Raw genomic sequence first — 17,942 nt, 5'->3', positions numbered from 1 at the left:
CTGACACGCCTCTGCAGCATCGCGTGGCGGTCGGGGACAGTGCCTCTGGGATGGCAGACCGGGGTGGTGGTCCCTCTTTTTAAGAAGGGGGACCGGAGGGTGTGTTCCAACTACAGGGGGATCACACTTCTCAGCCTTCCCGGGAAAGTCTATGCCAGGGTACTGGAGAGGAGAATACGGCCGATAGTAGAACCTCGGATTCAGGTGGAACAGTGTGGTTTTCGTCCAGGCCGTGGAACGCTGGACCAGCTCTACACCCTCTACAGGGTGCTGGAGGGTTCATGGGAGTTTGCTCAACCAATCCACATGTGTTTTGTGGATTTGGAGAAGGCATTCGACTGTGTCCCTCGTGGCATCCTGTGGACGTTGCTTCGGGAGTACGGGGTCTGTGGTCCTTTACTAAGGGCTGTCAGGTCCCTTTACGGCCGAAGCAGGAGCTTGGTTCGCATTGCCGGCAGTAAGTCGGACTTGTTCCCAGTGCATGTCGGACTCCGGCAGGGCTGCCCTTTGTCACCGGTTCTGTTCGTAATTTTTATGGGTGTCAGGTTTGGGGACCACACAATCTCGTCTCTGCTATTTGCGGATGATGTTGTCGTGTTGGCCCCTTCAAACCAGGACCTTCAGGATGCACTGGGACGGTTTACAGCCGAGTGTGAAGCGGCTGGAATGAAAATCAGTACCTCCAAATCCAAGGCCATGGTCCTCAGTCGGAAAAGGGTGGCTTGCCCACTTCAGGTTGGTGGAGAGTTCCTTCCTCAAGTTGAGGAGTTTAAGTATCTCGGGGTCTTGTTCACGAGTGAGGGAAGGATGGAACGGGAGATTGACAGACGGATCGGTGCAGCTTCTGCAGTAATGCGGTCGATGTACCGGTCCGTCGTGGTGAAGAAAGAGCTGAGCCGCAAGGCAAAGCTCTCAATTTACCGGTCAATCTACGTTCCCGGCTGGCCTGGGAACGCCTCGGTGTCCCCCCGGAAGAGCTGGAGGAAGTGTCTAGGGTGAGGGATGTCTGGACATCTCTGCTTAGACTGCTGCCCCCGCGACCCGGCCCCGGATAAGCGGTAGAAAATGGATGGATGGATGGATAGTTTAAACAAAAGCCAGAGCAATACCTGTTGTGAGAAAGAGAGAGGTTGTTTTTTTCCATTTGTCTGTCAAGTATTCATAGAAGAGATGGGTTTTAAGTAGTTTTTTGAATGTTGTGAGAAATGTGGTTGACCAGACTGAGTTAGGAAGAATGTAAATGAAGCACTGTTTTAGTTTATTATTATTTATTATATTATTTTATTTTACTTTGTTTAAACCTAAAAATGATCAGTAACATTTCTAATGTTAAATAAGTTTGACTGCATGACTGCGTTGTCTTTGCAATGTGATCATTGAAGGACAGCTGGTCATCAAATATGGCTGTTTTGGAAGGAGTGATTGTGGTATTGCCAATACTTAAATCAAATCAGCATCAACTGCTCCATACTTGGCTCAGATATTTAGTTTATCCACTCATTGCTTGGGCTGAACATATAGTTGTCTGAAGGGAGTAATAAAGCCTGCGGTATCTTTTTTATTTTAATCTAGGCAAATCTGGGTAAAGGCAAATTTTTGTTTAGTTAAAAGCAGCCTAAGATCAGCGTATTGTTTATCAGAGAAATACAGTGTTTTCTAGCCTACAGTTATAGTAAAGACTTCTGAAGGGTGGATTCTTGTGAGTCCCTGTTATCTCTAATTTGTATCACCCAATTGCTGTTCTTCCGCCACCATTAGATCCCAGGCAACAAGTTAAGTTTTTAAGGGTGGTTGGCTCGTTATTACAATTTATTTTAAAATAATTGTATACAATGTTACAACTCAGTTACAATGGTCATTTGAAAAGCACCTAGGTTTTCTGTGACTCATCCTCTGAACTTTTTTTGGAGGCCTCAGGCTTCTAGGTCTTACAGACATTACTGGATTTTATGCCCGGGGACAGCAGATGGAAAATAGCTTTTGCTATCTCTGGTACAAAACATATTTTCGTAAGATTCATGTATTTTGTACGATGTCCCTGACAAATAAATTAATAAAATAAATAAATTATATTTCTGGATTGTGTTCAAAAATGCTCTTAAAAATGCTTATTCAGTTCATTTATGTGAATAATCATTGATCAGGAATATCCATCCATCCATTTTCTTCCGCTTATCCGGGGCCGGGTCGCGGGGGCAGCAGTCTAAGCAGAGATGCCCAGACATCCCTCACCCTAGACACTTCCTCCAGCTCTTCCGGGGGGACACCGAGGCGTTCCCAGGCCAGCCGGGAGACATAGTCCCACCAGCGTGTCCTAGGTCTTCCCCGGGGTCTCCTCCCGGTCGGACGGGCCTGGAACACCTTCCGAGGAAGGCGTCCAGTAGGCATCCGTAACAGATGCCCAAGCCACCTCAGCTGACCCCTCTCGATGTGGAGGAGCAGCGGCTCTACTCCGAGCTCCTCACGGGTGACGGAGCTTCTCACCCTATCTCTAAGGGATCGCCCAGCCACCCTGCGGAGGAAGCTCATTTCAGCCGCCTGTATCCGGGATCTTGTCCTTTCGGTCATGACCCAAAGCTCATGACCATAGGTGAGAGTAGGAACGTAGATTGACCGGTAAATTGAGAGCTTCGCCTTGCGGCTCAGCTCTTTCTTCACCACGACGGACCGGTACATCGACCGCATTACTGCAGAAGCTGCACCGATCCGTCTGTCAATCTCCCGTTCCCTCCTCCCCTCACTCGTGAACAAGACCCCGAGATACTTAAACTCCTCCACTTGAGGAAGGAACTCTCCACCAACCTGAAGTGGGCAAGCCACCCTTTTCCGACTGAGGACCATGGCCTCGGATTTGGAGGTACTGATTTTCATTCCAGCCGCTTCACACTCTGCTGTAAACCGTCCCAGTGCATGCTGAAGGTCCTGGTTTGAAGGGGCCAACACGACGACATCATCCGCAAATAGCAGAGACGAGATCGTGTGGTCCCCAAACCTGACACCCTCCGGCCCCCGGCTGCGCCTAGAAATTCTGTCCATAAAAATTACGAACAGAACCGGTGACAAAGGGCAGCCCTGCCGGAGTCCGACATGCACTGGGAACAGGTCCGACTTACTGCCGGCAATGCGAACCAAGCTCCTGCTTCGGTCGTACAGGGACCTGACAGCCCTTAGCAAAGGACCACAGACCCCATACTCCCGAAGCACCCTCCACAGGATGCCGCGAGGGACACAGTCGAATGCTTTCTCCAAATCCATAAAACACATGTGGATTGGTTGAGCAAACTCCCATGCACCCTCCAGCACCCTGTAGAGGGTGTAGAGCTGGTCCAGCGTTCCACGGCCTGGACGAAAACCACACTGTTCCTCCTGAATCCGAGGTTCTACTATCGGGCGTATTCTCCTCTCCAGTACCCTGGCATAGACTTTCCCGGGAAGGCTGAGAAGTGTGATCCCCCTGTAGTTGGAACACACCCTCCGGTCCCCCTTCTTAAAAAGAGGGACCACCACCCCGGTCTGCCATCCCAGAGGCACTGTCCCCGACCGCCACGCGATGCTGCAGAGGCGTGTCAGCCAAGACAGCCCCACAACATCCAGAGACTTGAGGTACTCAGGGCGAATCTCATCCACCCCCGGTGCCCTGCCACTGAGGAGTTTCTTGACTACCTCAGTGACTTCGGCTTGGGTGATGGACGAGTCCACCTCTGAGCCCTCAGCCTCTGCATCCTCAATGGAGGACGTGACGGTGGGATTGAGGAGATCCTCGAAGTACTCCTTCCACCGACCGACGACATCCCCAGTTGAGGTCAACAGCCTCCCACCTCCACTGTAAACAGCGTTGGTAGGGCACTGTTTCCCTCTCCTGAGGCGCCGGACGGTTTGCCGATCATCGACCTGCGGCCTAGGGTGTCCTGGTGCCACGTGCACTGATGGACACCCTTATGCTTGAACATGGTGTTCGTTATAGACAAACTGTGACTAGCACAGAAGTCCAATAACTGAACACCGCTCGGGTTCAGATCAGGGGGGCCGTTCCTCCCAATCACGCCCCTCCAGGTGTCACTGTCGTTGCCGACATGGGCGTTGAAGTCCCCCAGTAGGACGACGGAGTCCCCAGTCGGAGCACTTTCCAGCACCCCTCCCAGAGACTCCAAGAAGGTCGGGTACTCTGCACTGCCGTTCGGCCCGTAGGCACAAACAACAGTGAGAGACCTAACCCCGACCCGTAGGCGCAGGGAAACGACCCTCTCGTTCACCGGGGTAAACTCCAACACATGGCGGGAGAGCTGGGGGGCTATAAGCAGACCCACACCAGCCCGCCGCCTCTCACCATGGGCAACTCCAGAGTGATGAAGTGTCCATCCTCTCTCGAGGAGTGTGGTTCCAGAGCCCAAGCCATGCGTAGAGGTGATCCCGACTATCTCTAGTCGGAACCTCTCAACCTCCCGCACCATCTCAGGCTCCTTCCCCGCCAGCGAGGTGACATTCCACGTCCCTAGAGCTAGCTTCCGTGTCCAGGGATCGGGCTGTCGAGGCACTCTCCTCCGACTGCCGCCCGATCCACAATGCACCGACCCCCTATGGTCCCTCCCGCACGTGGTGAGCCCACGGGAAGGCGGCCCCACGTCGCTCCTTCGGGCTGAGCCCGGCCGGACCCCGTGGGGAAAGGCCCGGCCACCAGGCGCTCGCATACGAGCACCGACCCCGGGCCTGGCTCCAGGGTGGTGCCCCGGCTGCGCCATACCGGGCGACGTCACGGTCCTTGTTTTTGTAAACATCATATGGGGTTTTTGAACCACTCTTAGTCTGACCCGTCGCCTAGGACCTGTTTGCCTTGGGAGGCCCTACCAGGGGCATATAGCCCCCGACAACATAGCTCCTAGGGTCACTCGGGTACTCAAACCCCTCCACCACGTTAAGGTGGCGGTTCAAGGAAGGGTTGATCAGGAATATTTCAGATCATATTACTAATACTCCCACATATACTGATGTTTCTATAAATACTTCTTAATACTGTTTAGGTATATTATGATTGTGGTGAATAACAGTTCACTGTGCATGTAAAATCATTATCAAATTATCCAAAAGCACTCAGAAATAACACAATAGCTAATGCAGACCTTCCATGAGGAAAAGCCGTATACTTTAGGGTTTAAGGTAAGGAACGGAAATTCAAATGTCACGAACAGGCAATTGGGTTTAATCATTTGTAAATATAATTTCATATACAGTTAAGTTATTAAAATACATATTTATAGAAAACTGTCAAAATGATTTGCTGTATAAATGTCTTTGTCCTGCTAAAGACGGAGGAAGATATTTGGAAGAATGTCAGTAACCGAACAGATCTCATCCCTCACTGACTCCCATAGTATATTTTTTCCCTACTAAAACTACTGGGGGATGAGATCTGTTTGGTTCTTCCAGATATCTTTCTCTAACTATCCCTTTGAATATTTTGACATGGTGGAGAATGCAAAGTCAACAGACAGGAATAACACACGAAAGAAACACATTTTGCTAACAATTTTTTTTCTTGATTTAGTTAGTTTCAAGGACATGGAGGCTGCTGATGATAATGGGAATGTGGGTGAACAATCGACTTCCCCCAAATCTGACACACCAGACAGCATGTTCATTTTTAAAAGCAAAAATCCGTAAGTTTCAATGTGAGGTTTACACCTAATTTGATATACATGTAATAGGGGTGTAACGTGTATTCGTACGGAACCGCCACGGGCAACATTCCAAATATAGTCATAATTTTAATGCCGTACTCCCATTATCTAGACGTTTGAATGCACTTGGCAAAGGAAGCGATGTAATTTCCTCATTATCTCCAGCTGGCATGATCCTGTGACAACAAAGCATTGTGTCCGTCAGCAGATGTCACTGGTTTAATGGCATAATTGCTTGCAAATAAACAATACATATTTTAAAAGGTTTCATATATATAAGTGTTTATCTATTATATAGCATATTTTAAAACTTTTTAAAATGTATGTGTGGGGAGGAAGGCGGGACGAGAGCCGTGAGGCGGGGCCGGTGGCGTGAGTGATAGTTGGAATCAACTGTGCGTGCACAGGTCCCGCATCTCACGGAGGACAAGCTGCAGGACTTTTGCAGAGAGAGGACCGGGCCCAGACATGTGTTACGTTTGTGTTTATGGTTTATGGCCGGCAGTCTACTGTGAGGTGGCTGCCAGTCTTTACTTCCGTGTTTATTGTTTTTTATTTGTTAGCCGGTTCCCGCCTCCTTCCTTCCCTTTTATGGAACTTTGTAACAGTATGTTTATTTGCAAACAGTTCTTTTATTCTCCAGTCATGCCATTAAAACAGCGACATCTGATGACGGACACAATGCTTCGTTGTCACAAAGGATCCGCCCTTCGAAGGGAGTAGGGCATAGTTGTGATAACTTCATTTAGAATTTTCCTTGTGACAGTTCGGTACGAATACACGTACCTTTACACCCCTAACAAGTATAAAGTAAAAATTGCAAAACCATTAGGTATTTTTATTGCTACAGTTTTTCAAAGTTTTGAGCATGTTATGTAAAATAGAATTTCACTAACATCTAACCTCTTTTTTTTACTCAAACTGAAGTATTAGAAAGATCTGCCACTATGCGGTGACCCTGCGATACTTTGAGATGACCATTCTTCTGGTGATTGTGGCCAGTAGCATTGCACTGGCTGCTGAAGACCCTGTGTGCACCAATTCAGAGAGAAACAAAGTAAACTATTTGACACTTTGACATCAGTTTATATTGTGAAAAGGTATACATATGACAGTAGAAATGTACAGATTTGTCACCATTATCTCTGTTAATAAATGTAACTAAATATTTTTACTATGAGCAGCTACTATGAACTGTTTTTCCAGTCCTGTTTTGTGAAGGAAAAATGCAAAGTAATAGGTGTGTTTGCTGTATGTTTGCAGGTTCTACGCTATTTTGACTATGTTTTCACTGGGGTCTTTACCTTTGAAATGATTATAAAGGTATGCATTGTTACTTCATTTCTTATTACTTATATTTCAATCATAAGTATAATTGTTGTGTGCAATATTATCAGTTTTGTTAATATGAAGAGTTTACAAAAAAGTAATATTCTTCTTTACATCAAACAAACATCAGGATGCAGAGTTGATATTTGAAATGTGTACTTTGAGCCTTGGAACAACGCATATGCTACATGCCTTTCTATTATAATTGGCATATTTGCTTGAGGAAATCACAAACAGAATCTTAAAAATTTACTTATTGTCACTACAATGTAGTATCTTGTAAGTTTGTATAAAATACATCTACTTAAAATGTAAGAAAGGAATAAAACAATGGGGAAGCTTTACATTTACGCAACATATAAAGGTGTAGAAAGTATGTAGTTAACACTATTATAGTATTGTTCAAAATAAAAAACTCATCTGAGATATGAAATGGCTAGCAAACATTTACATTTAGTCATTTAGCAGACGCTTTTATGGCGACTTACAGATGAGGAAACATTGGAAGCAATTATAACAACATAGGCAACAAAATACATAAGTGCATCAAAACTAGTCCATTAAAGCCTAGCACAGTATTCAAAGCTAAGAATAGTGAGGTTATTCTTTTATTTGGAAAGGGAAAAGAATTAGGATAAATCAATCAGCAACGTATTGACGGAAGAGATCCGTTTTTAGGCGTTTTTTAAAGATCGCAACCGAGTCTGCTGATCTTGTTGCAGCAGGTAGATCATTACACCAATGTGGAACAGATCCAGAGAAGGTACAGGAGAGTGACTTTTTTCCTATTTGGGATGGTACCACTAGTCGTTGTTCCTTTGCAGACCGCAGGGATCTGGCAGGAACATAGGTCTGCATTAGCGAGTGGAGATACGATGGTGCAGAACCGGTGGTGGTCTTGTAGGCCAGGAGCATAGCTTTGAACTTTATGCGGGCGGCAACAGGGAGCCAGTGTAACCTGGTGAAGAGCGGAGTTACATGCGCTCTCTTCGGTTCATTGAAGACCACTCTTGCCGCCGCATTCTGGATCATCTGGAGAGGTTTGATTGTGCAAGCAGGAACTCCAGCCAGAAGCGCATTGCAATAATCCAGTTTGGACAAGACAAGAGCCTGGACTAGGACTTGCCTAGAGTGCTCTGATAGGAGCATAGCAGTGATAGGAGAAGCCATGCTTCTGAATGACCGAGCCGAGGGATGTCATGTAAATGGAGAAGAGTAGCGGTCCAAGCACTGAGCCCTGTGGCACCCCCGTGTTGAGCTGTTGGGACGCGGAGACCTCATCTCTCCAGGATACCCTGAATGACCTACCCGGAATGGTAGGACTCGAACCATTGCAACGCCATTCCAGAGACATCCATAGCAGAGAAGCCAGGAGGATGTGATGATTCACAGTGTCAAAAGGAGCAGACAGATCCAGTAGGATGAGCACAGATGACATGGATGATGCTTTTGCCAGTCTCAGGGCTTCGATGGCTGAGAGCAGTGTAGTCTCTGTGGAATGACCGGTCTTGAAACCAGACTGAGGTTATTTTGCATGAGAAAGGAGGAGAACTGGTTGAACACAACTCGCTCCAGGGCTTTGGCAATGAGCCCTGGAGCATTTAAAAGAAAATATTTATATTGCAGCAATATATTAGATTTTTTCTGTCTCTTTATTTTTTTTAAACATCAAAATATATGTTTTAAAACAAAAATGGAATATAAAATTTTTATAAATTGAATTTTCGGGTTTGGGTTCTGGAAACCCATCTCACACTTTAAAGGACTTAATTAATTATGATTTTAAATATTATTGTGGGTTTCGAAAGATGATAGAAGGATCTTAGTAAACAACCAAGATTTGAATACTTTTATGTGGGACAGCAGTTTGCATGAATTCTGGGGAATGGCCCATTTATGATAGCAGGTGATACAATGTTTTTCTTTTTGTAATTTTACAGATGATTGACCAGGGCCTTATTCTTCATGATGGATCTTATTTCCGGGACATGTGGAACATTCTAGACTTCATAGTTGTTGTTGGCGCTCTAATTGCTTTTGCACTGACGTAAGTATTTCAAATTAGATCCATTTGACATTTACATTTAGTCATTTAGCAGACGCTTTTATCCAAAGTGACTTACAGATGAGGAAACATTGGATGCAATTATAACAACATAGGTAATCAAATGCATAAGTGCATCAAAACTAGTCCATTAAAGCCTAGCACAGTATACAAAGCTAAGAATAGTGAGGTTAGTACAATTATTCATTTATTTATTTATTTTTTATATTTGACATACATTTATGATTTGTGGACAGTTTGCCAAATTACAGAAATAATTTGTTAGTTCTATTATCAATATTGAAGGGGTAAAGACATGAGAAATTACATTTCTCTTGAGTTTTGTTTCAGATATTTGTATCATTAAGACATCCTGCAAGTTTTATAGTTCATGTTTAAAATTCAATTGTAATGTCATCATCCATTAAAAGCATCTATGTAATTAGGTTCAAAAATAGTTTGAATTTGCCTGTGTTGCCACACAGGCAAATTCAATTTGTTCAGATGTATACAATCACAACAAGATTGTAATAACGGATTTGAAAGATTTTGATGTCAGCCAAAAGCTGTGTTTTTCTCGTCTGTGGAAAACAAACGTCTTTACACATGCTTCCTTTGGATCCCGAAAAAACTATTGTTTATTTAAATAAATGTCCTATGGAGCCAGAATTATGACAAAATTATTTCAGTTTTAATGGTAAAAATCCGAATGCATCACGGTTCAATAAAAGGAAGGGAGGAGGCGGGGCCCGGCGAACATAAAACCACTTTTAATTGAACAAAAAACAAACAATAAAACAAACTTAAAATGCACACAACATAGGTCCAGGCCTGGGACCCGTTTCAGAAAGCAAGGTAAGTGCAGACTCAGAGTAAGTTAACCAAAGAAAACGGGATACTCTGGGTTTTCAGTTTCAGAACGCGAGGTATATTAAAACCGCGACCGCGGGGTAAGTCAAGCCCGTTTCAGAAATCAAGGTATCTTATACTTAGAGTGAGTAACCATAGTTACATACTCTGTGAACCTAACCTGGTCTGGAGCAGGTTTTATTCCACTAACCCGAGGTTTGTTACAATCTCCGCCCCTTTTAGAAACGCGAGCGGTGTTGAACTTGCCTACGCCGTTAGTTTTTTCATTCGTTTTCCTTAATCGCGCACAAGTTCGTAACACAGGCATTAAATGTCCGTTTATTCAGGAACCCGTAGATGAGGAAGCTGCATTCATTCGGAGAGAGTTCAATTTACATCGGTAGAGAATATATGGTGAAGCACCGTTTGGATGTTTTATCATATCCGGAGGATTTTCTTATTTGAGCAATACCGTTTTTCTTTACAGTCCATTAAATATATTCACAATCTGCTTCATCCTTACATCACAAAGCTCACTCGTCGTGGTGTGTTCTTACATCTGAGCAGATTATCTGTATGGCCTTACGTTTCTTTGCTAATGGAAGCTTTCTTTATAACACCGGGGATGCAGAACACGTTAGCAAGGCAACTGTATGCAGAGCAGTAAGGAAAGTGTGCATCGCTCTCAAGTACATTTTATACATTTGTGTTAAGTTTCCTGTGAGAGCCATCAAAGATGAGTTTCATAGGACTGCAGGTGAATGGTGAACGTCTTTCTGAATAAGCTGATCAAATAAACGTGGTCTTGCTGCCAACTCTGGAAGTAAGCTAATAATTGAAATACCCTTTAGGATTTCCCAATGTGATTGGGTGCACATGTAACCGGTCCCACTCGCACGGTCTTCGAACCGACGTCGGTCCGAATGGGAGACGGGCACTCTAACGATGAGCCCTAGAGCATCTCTGTTGGTCAGGGAGTGAGGCTTACACACTGCACAACTCTTCAGTAGCTGGCCTCCGTTACACATAGCTGGAGCAGAGGCAAGCATGGCCAGTTTTTTGTCTTCCGAAAGGTCTCAAAGCCCAAAAGGTCTCATGTGACACCCCTTTTCATCTCTCTCCACTGGCTACCGGTTGAAGCCCACTGATGTTTGCCTACAGGCCTATCACTGGATCTGCACGGCATACTTTCACACACTCCTACACCCCATCAAGAACCCTGCGTTCAGCAAACCAGCTGTGTCTTGTGTAGCCTTTTCATAAGGGCAGTACATCACTTTCCCGCTCATTCTCCTTCACAACTCCTTCCTGGTGGAAAATTATTCCTAACTCGGTCCGGTCAACCACATCTCTCACAATAATAATAATAATACGTTTATTTATATAGCGCCTTTCCAGGGACCCGTTTCAATAAGGAGGTTCAAGCAACACTGAGTTAAAATATGAACTCTGAGTTGATTTACTCAGATAACCGCTACTCTGAGTTTTCTGTTTCAGAACAGCTGGTTTCAATCAGTTCAATCCACTCTGAGTAAGTTCACCCGAGGTTACTCGTGTTCACCGCGGCTTTAAAAAGCCATCATCAATTGAGCGAAGATAACACGATTCACCATGGCAACGCCACGTGACAAAAAGCGCTCCGTTTATTTCTCGCCAGTCGAATTGGAGGCACTATATATATATATGTATATATAAACATATATACCTACGATTTTTTGTCATGTAGGTGCAATCCTTCTGCAATAAAAAGAACATGGCAGCAGCTGAGAATAAAATATAAAAACATCATTCAGTCCGATGAGTTTAAATGCTCTTGGTAGTAGGATGCCTGACTGGGAAATGTTTGATATATTTAATAAACTGGCCTTGAAAGTTTTGAGTATATGAGAACCGAGCACTGTGGCTGTAGAAGACAAAAAACTGGCCATGCTTGCCCCTGCTCCAGCTATGTCTAATGGAGGCCAGCTAGAGATGCTCTAGCGACAGACGCAATAGGGACTGCGGTCGTTAGGCTCGTGGTTAGAGCGCCCGTCCCTCGTTCGGACCGACGGCAGTTCGAAGCCAGAACAGAACGGGGCGAGTGGGACCTTTTAAATGTGCACCCAATCACATTGGGAAATCCTAAAGGGTATTTGAATTATTAGAGTTGGCAGCAAGAGCACATTTATTTGATCAGCTTATTCAGAAAGACGTTCACCATTCACCTGCAATCTTATGAAACTCCTCTTTGATGGTTCTCACAGGAAACTTAACACACATGTATATAAAGTGCTTGAGAGCGATGCACACTTTTCTTACTGCTCTGCATACAGTTGCCTTGCTAACGTGTTCTGCATCCCCGGTGTTATAAAGAAAGCTTCCATTAGTAAAGAAACGTAAAGCCATACAGAGAATCTGCTCAGATGTAAGAGCGCAGCCACGACGAGTGAGGTTTGTGATGTAAGGATGAAGCAGATTATGAATATATTTAATGGACTGTAAAGAAAAACTGTGCCGCTCAAATAAAGAATCCTCCGGATATGATAAAACATCCAAACGTGGCTTCACCATATATTCTCTCCCGACGTAAATGTAACTCTCTCTGAATGAATCCAGCTTCCTCGTCTACGGGTTCCTGAATAAACGGACATTTAATGTCTGTGTTACGAACTTGTGCGCGATTAAGGAAAACGAATGAAAAAACAAACGGCGAAGGCAATTTCAACACCACTCGCGCTTCTAAAAGGGGCGGAGATTGTAACAAACCTCGGGTTAGTGGAATAAAACCTGCTGCCGACCAGGTTAGGTTCACAGAGTAGGTTACTATGGTTACTCACTCTAAGTATAAGATACCTTGATTTCTGAAACAGGCTTGACTTACCCCGCGGTCACGGGTTTGATATACCTCGCGTTCTGAAACTGAAAACCCAGAGTATCCCGTTTTCTGGGGTTAACTTACTCTGAGTTTGCACTTACCCTGCTTTCTGAAACGGGTCCCAGAGCTCAAGGACACTTTACATTAAACAAACAACAAAAAAAGGCGGTTGACAAAGACAGCAGAGAAAACAACAGTAGATAAGAATTGGGTGAATGGGCAGCACCTAAAAAATAAAAATAGAAATAATAATTATGAATTGTGACATTCTGAAAAAAGGTGAGTTTTGAGCATGGATTTGAATTCAGAGATAGTGTTAACAGAACAGAGAGATCGGGGGAGAGAGTTCCACATTTTGGGTGCAACAACACTAAATGATCGGCCCCCAATTGAAGCAAGGCGATGCCGAGGGACAACGAGAAGGCAAGAGTCAGAGGATCGTAAAGTGCGAGTCGGGGTGTAGGGGAGGAGCAGGTTGAAGAGATATGGAGGAGCCAAGCCATGCAGAGATTTAAAAGTGAGAAGGAGAATTTTAAATTTAATACGGTAAGCCACCGGGAGCCAGTGAAGATACAACCTTCCAAAAACTACTTAAAACCCATCTATCCTGTGAATACTTGACAGACAAATGAAAAAAAGATCATATTGAACTATTGCATTTGTATGAAATATCGCTTATTGCTCCCTGAATTATTTGTAAGTCGCTTTGGATAAAAGCGTCTGCTAAATGAATAAATGGAATTGTTATATACTGCTATTGACTTGGCACATTGAAATTCTTTTTGCGTTTTTGACCAATGTACACTATAGTAACACATACAGTGTATAATAACATACAAGATTTGATATTAAGGCAGTAAAGGTGCCAGCCAGGTAGGGCCCTACATCTAAATCGCATTGCACTTAAATACCCTCCTTCCATCCAGCTATTTTTTACTGCATGTCTTTAGTAAATCCTGATTTTAAAATTTTACAAGCAAAAGAAGCATTTGCTCAAAATCTGGAGTCTTGAACTTGAAAAGCTTTGTGCGTTTTGTTAACTCATCGTTAAGATGCCCATTGGTTTTATCTCTCTAATGCTCCTTCTCTGTTTTGGATTGTGTTTCTCTGCCTGCCAGGAATTTAATGGGGTAAGAGCAGATGCTTCTCACTTGTCATGTTGTCTGTTCCATTTCCATTTTATTGCCACTTCTTTTTGTGTGTATGTGTGTACAATATACTAATGTCAGTGTTAGGTTTGCATTAACTAAAATCTAACTCATTCAGTCACTGTTTTCAGTTTTCATCCATAAATAGATATTCTGTAATTGAGGTTGAGGAGATTTAATAAAGAGCCAGAATAAGTACTTTATTTCTGTCATTTTCACACCAGACTAATATTTTTTATATACTAATATATAAGAGTTTTGTCAATCGCAGGAACGACAAAGGCAGAGACATCAAGACCATTAAGTCTTTACGAGTTCTCAGAGTTCTGCGTCCCCTCAAGACCATCAAAAGACTTCCAAAGCTCAAGGTACCTGCTCTTCAGATAGATTTTGTAGTTTGCATTTGGTTTACATTTATGGCATTAGCAGATGCTTTTATCCAAAGTGAATTACAAAAGTGAGGAAAAATAAAGCCAAATCATGTTTATGAGATGTGCTAAAATACAAGGTTTAGTAATTGTTAGAAATGCACCCGTTTTGACATATACCCGTAAAGTGTTTATATGAGCTGTTTATGAAGCCGATCGCTCTTCACAGTGCCGAATTAAGTTGTACACAAAATAACAAGACACAAACTTAACCTCACAATGGACTGCATTGAACTGAGGGAGAGCGCATTTCTTCTGGTTTATTGAAGTTGGCATTATAATATCGTAAGCATACTTAAGTCTAGATCAGTATGTATAGTGACAGTGCATCCCTGTGGGGAATGGAAAGCGGGGACAATCGCACTCGGGTATGGTTCGTTACGGTACAGTAGGAAGTGGGTACGCTCATATACTCGGAACTGATTATTGACACCTTTTGTGGATTATGCATTCCAAAGACCCTGTCTCTACAGTCATACCACACCACCAGACACGTGTACACATAGACATCAAAGGGGGTTTTGAGCCCCTGCCCTTTTTTCTGGGGACTTTTTTTAACAATATACCATATGTGCAGTATATATGTGTGTGTTTCTGTTTGTGCACAGCTTTAAAAAAAATCTGAATATCGGGTCGGGAAATGTTAAAAGACTGTCAAGTTCCAATGCCTTTATCTCCTCATGTCTCTGCGCAGGTGCGCACAGCTCACAACAGTCAAGTCAAGTAAACTTTATTTATATAGCGCTTTTTACAATTTTCATTGTTACAAAGCAGCTGTACAAGAAAACATATTGACTATAAGCAAAACACATAAGGTTATAAAAGTAAAAACAAAAAAGTGAAAACACAGAAGACACAGACACACAGATTCAGACACACACAAAACACTAAATAAAACACACGCACCAACAGACACATGAAAATGCGCACACAGACAGCCCCGCAGACACACACCCACACACAGACACACGCACAGGGGCCATCACCTAGAACCACACACCCAAGATAAGGAGAGAGAAACACAGGTCAAATATCAGACAGACTATAAAATCCAATATGGAGTGTTAATTATATAAAACTATAAAACTCTAGCAGCCCCTCGGCCAGGCAAACAGTGCAAAATAGTATGCAAACGGTGGCGAGGAACCCAAAACTCCATTGGAGGAAAAACCCTAACCTCAGAGGGAAACCAGGCCTAACCAGGGGGTTTCAGTTCCCCTCTGGCAAAAGCTGCAGCCTCTGCACAAGCTCGACAGTACTTGCACAAAAAGGCAAAATATTTTTTTTATTTAAGATCATTATTAATAATCTAATAGCAGCTGAAATTTTGTAGTGAAGACGTGTCAAGTCGTTACGTCCTTCTTTATCCAGCTCTATCATCTCAGCTCTTGTCAGGTCTGGGCATGGACTGCGTCCTTCCCGCACTGGTAACTTTGGAACAATGACACAAGACTGGCGAGAGTAGAGTACTGTTCTGCACTCTTTGATGCATCAAATACATCAGTTGTTATTGGAAGTGTCCCTGGTTCCGGTGAAGCCTAAACCTTTGGAATATTTATATTATGATAGTTTTGTGTATGCAAGATTAAAAAGATGCGTCTTTAGTCTAGATAGCAGCAGGTATTGCATTTAGCTTTGTGTTACTAATATCTGGCTCGCCAAGATCCACTTTCCTTAAGATTCACGTGTCCTCAAAATCTCTCAATTAACATCAGAAGATGCAGATTGTAATTGAATAGTCACGCTCTCTGGTAACATGCATTCTGAAATTTGATAATTCCCACTTTAACCTGGAAGTAACGTCTGGATTAGTAACATTAAAAGGATTTAGTAGGGATGCACCGATGTATTGGCCATCCATATTCATCGGCCGATATTGGATTAATTTAACACCATTGTTATACCAGTAATAGCATGAAAACCATGGCAAATACAGATGGTTTATTAGGGCCCTTTGATTTATGAAATTCAAATTATGCTATGAATAGCGCTAATAATTATTAAGCTGCTGTTTAAATATGCTTGTTCTACGTGTGGTAGTGCGGAACGCAGCAGGCAGTCGATTAGAACTGAGTGAGATGGTACTTTGTTTGAGAGAAACAAGCCATTGCAGAATTTTTATAGCTTTACTTAAAGTTTGATGGATATACATGTGTGTGGTTTCTGTAACAATAACACAAATAAAGAAATAAGCATACTGAAATATACAGGAATTTACATATAACAAGGATTACTTAATATAAACATAACCATATTGTTGATTAGTGAATAATAACGACAATCACTGCATTTGCTTAAATAATATAAAATAAATAACTGTTTATCTTTGCCAACAGAGGGCGCCTCTAAGACGCCACAATTGCTAGGCCTCAACGTCCTAAGTCACATGACCATACAGAGACGATCGCGGACAGATTAATGAATTTGTGTAATAACAAACATATTCACATTACAGTTTGCAATACTCAAACATCCGCAAGGTATAGAGACATGTAGATACTGACCCTTTTAACAGCAAACAAACAATATAGGCAGCATAACAGCCACTGTTTTACGAGTACTCGGCAAGATGAGAAAAGTAATAAACTTAAATATATATGAACACATTACCTTAATATGCACGCACACACACGATAACTGAAATCTACATTAGGATTGAAATGAATGAGGCATGGATTAAAGATTGATTGATGATAACAGTTTGTTCAATCTGTGCACTTTCTGTGCTGTCGATCACTTCCTCCCTTGACGCGGCGCTCTGATGACGCGGTACAATTTGATAGGCGGAAGTGACACTCGACACCTGAGCCTTTTTTACAGCCGCCCCCAAATTCAAGTATTGAATTTGCTCATTTTATTGTCCGTTATCTGACATCAATCATTCTCAGGTAAGGCTGGGAGCTGAACGAGTCGAGCAACAGGTCGCGTGTAGGTTCTACCCTTAACCTCAACATTGGCTGCTCGTACTCTACCATCGGAGCCTGGATACACCTTTGTGACCCTTCCCACCGGCCAGAGGGTACGAGGCAGCTGGGGATCCACAATCATAACAACATGACCGATCTCTAGTGACTTCTTGTCGGACTTCCACTTTTGGCGGACTTGGAGGCTGGGTAGGTAATACTTTAGGAAGTGCCTCCAGAAATGATCTGCAAGCAGTTGGCTGTGGCGCCAACGTTTACGACTTAGAATCTCGGAACCTTGGTAGACTACCTGCGGTAGGGATGTGTCTCGGCGGCCAATCAGGAAGCAGTTCGGGGTAATCAGGTCAATGTCAGCAATATCTGATGAGGTATACCCAAGGGGTTTAGAGTTCAGGATACCCTCTACCTCAATCAGAACTGTTCTCAACACCTCCTCTGTAACCACCTGAGCACCTCTGAGCGCTGCTTTGATAGAGCGGATTTCCCTCTCCCAGCAACCGCCAAAGTGAGGCGCCCCTGGAGGATTGAAAGCAAACTTGATCTGCTGACTGGCAAGGTGACTCTGTAGCTCATCCTGCATGGAGGCAAAGGATACACTCAATTCACGTTACCCTCCTTTAAAGTTCATTCCCTGGTCGCTCAACAACTTGTATGGCTTCCCTCACCGAGCAATGAACCGGAGGGCCATCAG

The 17,942-nt window shown here is 43.6% G+C and overlaps 1 protein-coding gene across 1 annotated transcript in view; it reads left to right on the top strand.

The window, feature by feature from the left end:
• The window catches only part of cacna1eb (calcium channel, voltage-dependent, R type, alpha 1E subunit b), a gene marked incomplete at its 5' end in the record, with an annotated part of 250,899 nt that overhangs the window by 168,062 nt on the left and 64,895 nt on the right, over positions 1 to 17,942 (top strand). The window contains 5 exons of the mRNA XM_079451973.1: positions 5,543 to 5,654; positions 6,603 to 6,732; positions 6,939 to 6,998; positions 8,945 to 9,051; positions 14,171 to 14,267. Of these exons, the coding sequence (XP_079308099.1) occupies positions 5,543 to 5,654; positions 6,603 to 6,732; positions 6,939 to 6,998; positions 8,945 to 9,051; positions 14,171 to 14,267 (506 nt within the window). The remainder of the gene's footprint in view (positions 1 to 5,542; positions 5,655 to 6,602; positions 6,733 to 6,938; positions 6,999 to 8,944; positions 9,052 to 14,170; positions 14,268 to 17,942) is intronic.

The sequence above is a fragment of the Barbatula barbatula genome (assembly GCF_947034865.1).
Source record: "Barbatula barbatula genome assembly, chromosome: 3".
Classification (NCBI taxonomy): domain Eukaryota; kingdom Metazoa; phylum Chordata; class Actinopteri; order Cypriniformes; family Nemacheilidae; genus Barbatula; species Barbatula barbatula.
Note: the sequence above shows the minus strand (reverse complement) of the source record. Positions and strands in the feature narration are given on the sequence as shown.